The sequence below is a fragment of the Trachemys scripta genome, chromosome 13, assembly GCF_013100865.1.
Source record: "Trachemys scripta elegans isolate TJP31775 chromosome 13, CAS_Tse_1.0, whole genome shotgun sequence".
Taxonomy (NCBI): Eukaryota; Metazoa; Chordata; order Testudines; family Emydidae; genus Trachemys; species Trachemys scripta.
Genome location: NC_048310.1, coordinates 42268615 through 42276463, shown reverse-complemented (window position 1 = coordinate 42276463; position 7849 = coordinate 42268615). Strand labels below are relative to the sequence as shown.

General features: G+C 53.2%; 1 protein-coding gene across 1 annotated transcript in view; it reads left to right on the top strand.

Moving 5' to 3' along the window:
- Positions 1-5531: 5531 nt before the first annotated feature.
- Positions 5532-7849, top strand: part of PRSS54 (serine protease 54) — a 4617-nt gene continuing 2299 nt past the window's right edge. Inside the window, exons 1-2 of the mRNA XM_034788811.1 lie at positions 5532-5924; positions 7084-7340. Of these exons, the coding sequence (XP_034644702.1) occupies positions 5791-5924; positions 7084-7340 (391 nt within the window). The 5' untranslated portion in view covers positions 5532-5790. The remainder of the gene's footprint in view (positions 5925-7083; positions 7341-7849) is intronic.

Sequence of the window (7849 nt, the reverse complement as noted above, 5' to 3'; positions counted from 1 at the left end):
TGTGGGCTCAATTTAGTTCATGGTGGAAACTTGTCTGCATCACAAAACCATCACTGCAGTCAGCACTAATCAACACCTGTGTTGGCAGATAGTAGAAGGGCTAAAGAATGGATGGATAAAGAGGCAGCTGTCATCCCTACAGGCCAGGCCATGGGCTCCTGTGGGGGAATCTCCAGCGCCACTCTTTGTGTTGGACTTGGTCTGTGGCACGAGGGCGTGAGTCTCCAAGGCCCTCAACCTGGCACATTTCATGAATGCTAAAAACAAACCCAAAACCCCTGTCCATCACCCTTGAGCAAAAGACCCAAGTGACTGTATAACAACTCCATTCACCTCTAGCAGCTGTTTACATTGTGGCTGGATTCAGAAAAAACCCACTCAAAAGCTTTTCCTGTACAGCTGTGGGCAGGAAATTCTTCTGGAAACTGCAGGGATCCTGGTACATTTGGCTGGCTCCATGAAAATCTTTGCCTGTTTGCATCTTAAATAAGGACATTTTAAGCAAGGAAGTTGCCAGTTCCTGGCTTGCCTGCAGGCCGAATACTTCCGTCTGTCAAACTCGCTGGAAGGCACTGAGCATGAGAAACTGTGCTCATGGAGGCATTTCTGCAGGGCACCCTGCTGAGACTTCAGAACGGAGTCAGAAGGGGCTGTATCCGAGATCTGCCCTTAAAGGTCACCAGGAGCAATGTTTTTCGGTGATAAGGCCAGAACTGAGGGGGATGTGATTTTAATCTAGAGATGCAAAGCAGCCTCACAGAGCCGATAATTGAAGAGGCAAGGCACAGATGTACAACTCTGCACAACAGGGGACAGAGTTCTGGGAAATAAGTAGAAACCAGTTCTTAAATGTCTCACTTTGTTTTGTTAATTTAATCAAGATTACCTGTCAAACGTGGTAAGTAAAATGGCCGCATTTATTTTGCCAGGTGGAAAACCAAATGAATGCATCTCAGAAGCCCATTGGAGACGGTCCTGTGAGTGCAATTTTTGCTGGGTTAGTGGTTTTCCGGGATCAATAGATTTTTATTGGGTAGTTCCTACTTAATCATTAAATCTTCCCTGACACTCTGAATGAGCCCGAAACATGATAAAGCATAAGGGGACATTCAGCCAAGTAGATCAGTTGTTTGGACGAATGCTCTTAACCCCCTCAGTCTGAATAGAGAAGGTTTGGTGCCCTGGGTTGGCTTTCAGAACTGCAGCCTGTTCAATTCCAACTTCAGTAGGATGAAAGGTGGAAGTGGGGCCACAGGCCTGTGTACATACAGGAGTTATGCTGGTTTCTCTAAAGAGGGGTTTAAAACTGATTAATTCATAGGCTATGGCTTCACTGCCAAAAAGGTGTGTTTCTACCACAAGCTAGCTAACCCACATTCGTTGTCTCCCTTCAAGGGAAGAAGAACCCAGCCCCACCTGTGACTGATCAGCTCCCTGCCTCCTAGATGAAGCTGTGGGGCTAGGGGTCAGTTGAAGGCCAGTGAGCGCTCAGCTGAGCCAGAGAATTGCAGGGAGCAGATTGCTAGAGCAGAGGAAAGATTAGCTAGTAAGTGATCCCCAGGCAGATGACCTTGTGAATGAGAACTACAGGTGTGCTGGGGTCCGAGCAAGGACTGGAGGGGCTGGGAAAGGTGAGGGGAAAGTCTCTGGGCATTCAAGCCTACGTGGGGCAGAGGACCTGCTTTATTTGGGTATTTTGCTTGTGTGTTCAGTTTAACTAGTAAACTGTGGCCTGAGGCACGGCCTGACCCAAACTCTGGCACGGCAATGATCCTTCCGTTGCTGGTGAGGCTGCTTACGCGGCCCTGTACGTGAACAAGCTGCTCTGTGCTTTGCATCGGCCCTGCATGAGGAGCTGTCTCTGTCACCGCTCAGCTGCGAGACTAAAACGGCTCCGTTTAATTTGGTGGTCTGCAGACTCAGCTGCTGCTCACGGAGACAACATCCTCTCCCTGACCTCAGAGCAGGCTCTCCAGTGACAAAGCAGCAAGCCATGTTCCCGCCGGCTGACCCAGCATAGAAGCAGCAATGAGAGTTTAAAAGACGCATCTCCTGGGCCTTGTGAAATGCTGAGCTTCCCTTAAGGAGACATATAAAGAGATGTTGCACCCGGATTCCGCTCCACTAATAGAGACACTCCATACATGGAACAGTTTGGTAAACGCTTCCCCTCTAAACGAGCTTAGTGGCAGATCCCCCAGAGGTCTCCAGCACAACACAGGCCTGCTCTGACAAGTGACTCTGGAAATGGCACCATGGGGCTCTGGGTTTATGGTCCATGGTTTCTGTAATAAATGTGCTGAGTTTAAAAGTAAGATTGCCAGCCCTGCCCACTGAGCCTCGCATGGCAGAGTCAAGCTGGGTTCTTTCCTTCTTGCGCCTCATCACCACCAAGAAAGATGCTGCCAGCCAAATGTTCTGCCCTTTGTTACAGCCGTGCACCCCCACTGCCTTCAATAAGCAGGTTGGAATTTACTAAATCGCTCTGTGGGTGATGCATGAGATGGGATAGATTCCAGCTGAGTGACCGCTGCAGAGATGAAGTGCAGCAAATGCTTATTTTTGTAGCTGAATTGAGCAGAATTGACTCTGAGTTCACACAGGGAGGCAAGAAGGGGCCCCATTTTAAGGGTCCTTTCCCCCACCTTTAAACCCACCAGTCAAGGCTCTGTTTTAAACACGCCATCCTTCCTGTTGGAGGACTGGGCAAAGGAGTCGCTTTGGAGCATCTCACTTCTGGGCCTTACTCTGCCAGGGCCCCTGCCGATGAATTACAGAAGAGACGCCCTTCGCCTCCAAGGTTGCTGTCAGGGTGGTGCCTCCGCAGCTCCCTGAGGCGTGAGAGCAGAAGCCAGCTTCTGATCTCCGTTCCCTCGGTGCAGTGTGAATTCAAAGTTCCTTCGGCCGGGTAATGGAGTGCACTCTGCAGTCACACCAGCGTCACTGGGATCAGTATCTGCCCTGGGGACCATGAGTCACATCTCAGTCTCTGGTGTGGCAGTGCTAAGCTGTGGGCTGGCCCTACCATTTTCAAACCGCTCTTAGATGGGAATGAAAGAAGATCCCTTCCACACTCCCCCGTGAGAGCCTCACTGGCTGGCTGCACATTGCAAATGGGCACTGAATACCGGCCCGTGGTGCTGGTCTCTATTTGGATCGGGGGGATTGTACCTAATGCTAATCTGAATAGAATTGTTTGGGGATTTTCATGCTTCCTGGTCCTGTAGCCACGCCCCAGCTGAGCTACCCTGGGGCACCGGGTACTGTACAGAGCGTCTTAAACTGGCTCGCTTTAGCCTCCTTCCTAAGTGTGGCTGGAGATGCCATGGCAACAGTGATCTAACAGTGGCTGATTATGCAGCATCAGAACCCTGCCAGCACACGCGGTGCCCTGCTCCTTGGCTCGGCCCAGACGAACAATGACTTCAGGAAGCGAGTGATGAACCTTCTCCCTGGGCAAAGCAGCTGCAGAGAGGAGAACGATGCAGAGGAGACCGGGGCGAACGCTGGCAGCGGGGGAAAGGTGGGGATGGAAGTGGCTGGGGGAGGTCAGTCTGTTCTCTGCTGGGGAATTGGGGTTCACACTAGTCTAGGGCTAGGATAACCCAAGGATTTGGGCAAGTGGGATGGAGAGGGAAGGCTGGGGCTTTGGAGATCGTGTAGGTGAAGAAGCAGGAGTCTGGCTGGGTGAGGGAGAGGGGAGAAGGAACAGGGAGCTGAAGATAATCAGAGCAGTGATGGAGAATACGCTGGAGTGAGGTAGCCACCTGCGGGAGCTGATTTCTGTAAGAATGAACACGACGCAGTAGGCCCTACCTCTTGGTCTGTGCAGCCCCCTGACCAGCCGGGCAAGTCCAGCACTGGTTGGCCCTGGGTTCCCCGCTGAGCCACAGCGAGGTCGCATGGCGGACATCAGGATGTGCAGAGCTGGGACGGCGCTGGGGAGAAAACGCCGTTTCCAACTCGGCCTGGGGGACAAACAGACGCCTGGGCCTCCTACCAGACTGTCTAGCAGGAGGAAACCCTAACAACCCTTCCCCTCACCGTGTGGCTGCCTTTGCAGGGGCTGGCTGAGGCAATGGTCTAGGCAGCCAAGGTGCACCAGGCAGGTGATGGCAGGAGGATTGTTTTGTGGTTTCCCTAGGGGTCCATCGCTTTGCCAGGGCAGCAAGACGAGAGGCCTGGTGCTGCTGTGGCTGTACATTTCACGCTCCCCGGCAGCTGGTGAGTGAGGTTGTGTCTGGGAGAGGCGACTGGGACGTTGCACTCGATGTGATTTGATGAAAATATGCTAATGAGTGTGACTACGATGTAACTGGAATATGCTTCATGCAAAAGGTCTCTTGTGAGGTATCATTACAAAGCTTATAATCTACTGAGTGTGGTCGTCCTATTTGTATAAATGTACCACTCTTGTGTCTAAAACTAGAAATATGAAATACAACTCTGAGAGCCTATTGTAGTTATGCAAAGTGGGGGCCATTAATGTTGGTTTGGAATCTTGATGGCGCACATCAGCCAGGACAATGGACTGTGGATGGCTCTGTTTGCGGGCAGGCCTTCCTGTGAGTCAGGCTGGGAGGAATGAAGGCTTGGAGTCTCACAGGAAATGTGACCATGTCACCTGGTACTGGAATCCATCTTAAACCTGGTGCTTTTCCATTTGGGGGGTGAGGGGGGTGAGGACCCAGAGAGACAAAAGATGCCCGCCTTGTGCCAAAGCCATATAAGGGGGTGGAACAGAACAAAGGGGGCTGCAGTCATGAGAAATCCCCTAGTTACCACTTGAGCTGGAACAAGGGCTGTACCAGGGAAAAAGATTGTGCCCAGACTAGGAAGGCGTCCAGTCTGTGAAAGAAGCTTACTGAAACATTTCCGAGAGTGAGATTTTATCTGTATTCAGTTTTATTACTGTATTAGACTTAGACTTGCGTGTTTTATTTTATTTTACTTGGTAATTCACTTTGTTCGGTCTGTTACTACTTGGAACCGCTTAAATCCTGCTTTCTGTATTTAATAAAATCACTTTTTACTTATTATTTAACCAAGAGTATGTATTAATACCTGGAGAGAGTGGCAAACAGCTGTGCATATTTCTCTATCAGGGTTATAGAGGGTGAACAATTTATGAGTTTACCCTGTATAAGCTTTAAACGGATGTATTTTGGGGGGGGGCATCTGAGTGTTAAAGACAGGAACATTTCTTAAGCTGTGTTCAGTTAAGCTTGCAGTTTGTGGGATGTGGTTCAGACCTGGGTCTGTGTTTGTGGCCAGCAAGCGTGTCTGGCACAACCAGAGAGGGCTCTGGAGTCCCAGGCTGGCAGGGAAAGTAGGGGCAGAAGTAGTCTTGGCACATCAGTTGGCAGCCCCAAAAGGGTTTCTGTGATCCAACCCGTCACCGTGACCTGACCATTGCACTCCCCAGCCAGTGCCTTCAGCTTGCTCCCAGGGGTGACGGAGCCTGGGCCCTGCCTGAATCAGTCCCAAGTGAGGTCAGCAATTTGGACAGCTGGTACTCATGGGATGGTGGCGCTGCCTGACAGGCCTGCTCAGATCTCAGGAGGCACCAGCAGCAGCCACTCACTAGTGAATGAGATCACAGGGGCCAGGGCGGGAGAAGGGAGGCAGAGCGCAAGCAAAGCGGAGGAAAGGATGAGGTATTAATGGACGAAAAGCAGAGAGGAGAGGGTGGTAATAGACTGGGAAGCACAGGTCTGTCAGGTCCCGAAAGAACCCTCCATTTGCTTTGCAGGATGTGGTACACAGAGGAACGTGACACCATCTAGTTCAATGCAGGCATTTGCAGCTGTGGGGGAATTCCCCTGGGTGGTGTCGATACAGGACCTACAACACAACCACCTGGCCTTTGGCTCCATCCTGAGCGAGCACTGGATCCTGAGTGCTGCATCCAGTTTTCAGACAAGGTATGATATGCCGTGGCGCTCTTCCTTATGGTGCGGGCTTGCTGTCCGCTCTGGAGGACGCTGCTTCTGAGGTCCTCCTTGGACAGAGGCTACCAGGAGCACCCAGATCCTCAGTGCATTACCTTCCATGTTCTGAACCAGCCCCCCAGCACAGACTTGACAGGCAGGCTTTGCTGTAGAAAAAGACCAGGAACTGAGCCAATCGGAAGATTAAATGATCTCCGACTGCCGAGTAGCTGGGGCTGCTCGTTGCGAGGCTGCGGCTGTAATGAACTTCCAGTGAAATGGAGACAGCACTTCGCACATGGTTCATTGGGCACTGCCGCCATTTGCCCCGGGCTCTTCTTCCCACCCACCTTTCAGCCCCTCACGTGTTTAGTCCTCTGAGAAGATCTGCTCTGGTTTGGAAGGCCAGGCAAGGGATTGTGAGGCTTCCTCTCTTCCCTTCTCCCTCGCTTGGCGACAAGGGACAGAAAGCTGGCACCTAGCCTCTTTTCCTGGGCTGCCTTCTACCCTTTCCCTGGACACGCCACCCAGCTGCTGCCAATAGTGTCCACCCTGGTGATTTGGACAGTGTGCCAGCGTTCAGTCAGCGGATGCTCAGCATTTCAGCCTGCCCCTCCCAGACACGGTACACCTAGGCCCCAATCCTCCCCTCTGATAAAGCTGTAAAGCTGGCAGTGGGGGAATCACTGGGTCTCAGAGCTGCTATGGCATCGGTGCCCCCCTGCTCCATTCCCTGCTGGCAGAGGCATGGCTGAGGGAAGGGGGGAGGGGGTTGTGGGTGGCCAATGTTTCCCTCCTGCCAGAATAGCCCCTGCAGGCTGTGCAATTTACAGCAGTCCTTAGACTACACGTCTAAGGGACCAGACTGGGGCTGGGCCACCCAGGTCTGGTGGGATGGCGGCATAAAAATCACCTTTGCACACATCTCCCTCCTGAGCTGTGCTGGGATCTGGACCCTGAGCCACCAAGTCAAAGGCACGGAGCCGATTCTGATCTCACACTGGCTTTGCACCAGTAGCAACTGCTTTGCCTAGTGTCTTCTGGGAGCTGGTGTCACCCTGCGCCCATTGAGCTGTCAAATTCCCACTGCCAAGGGGCTCTCCGTTCCCGGAGCTCTTTGCACGGCTAAGGCTCCTCTGGTCTCTTTCTTCAGGCATCCGGCTTTCGCCGAGGTTGGTATAACAGATCGGAACATCCAGAGGAAGCCCCAGTCCCAGTACTCAATCAGCACCATCATTCCCCACCAAGACTTCAACGCAATCACACTGGACAAGAACATTGCCCTGCTGAAGATGGCCACCCCCATAGAGTTCAGTGATGCTGTTCAGCCCATCTGCTTCCCCGGCAGGAACCTCACCGCAGCCACCCTGGAGAACTGCTGGGTGTCAGGGTGGCTTCACCCCACCGCAGGTAACCCCTTCCTTTTCCTGGGTGACCTGTACTAGAAAAGGCACAGGCTGAGTTTGACTGCTATATTTGGGGGGACAGCTCTAGCCAGGCCAATGGGACTGTGTGTGTGCGTTGAGGGGGACACACACACACACACACACACACACACATGCTGAAGCCAGTCCCCCGTCTCGCTGGTTCTCTCCCCCATGCCTGGAGTGGTGGGTAGGGTTACCATACGTCCGGATTTTCCCGGACATGTCTGGCTTTTTGGGCCTCAAATCCCCGTCCGGGGGGAAATCCCAAAAAGCCGAACATGTCCGGGAAAATAGGGACATGCGGGGCCGGGGGTGCTGGGCCGGGGGCCGGCTGTGTGGGGCCGGGAGAAGCGGCCGGGCCGGCGGTGCTCGGCCAGCGACCGGGGGCCAGCGGTGCTGGGCCGGGGGTGCTCGGCCGGGTCGGGGGTGCTCGGCCAGGGGCTGGGCCGGGGCCAGCACCCCAGGGCCCGAGCCGAGCCAGGCTGGAGACGC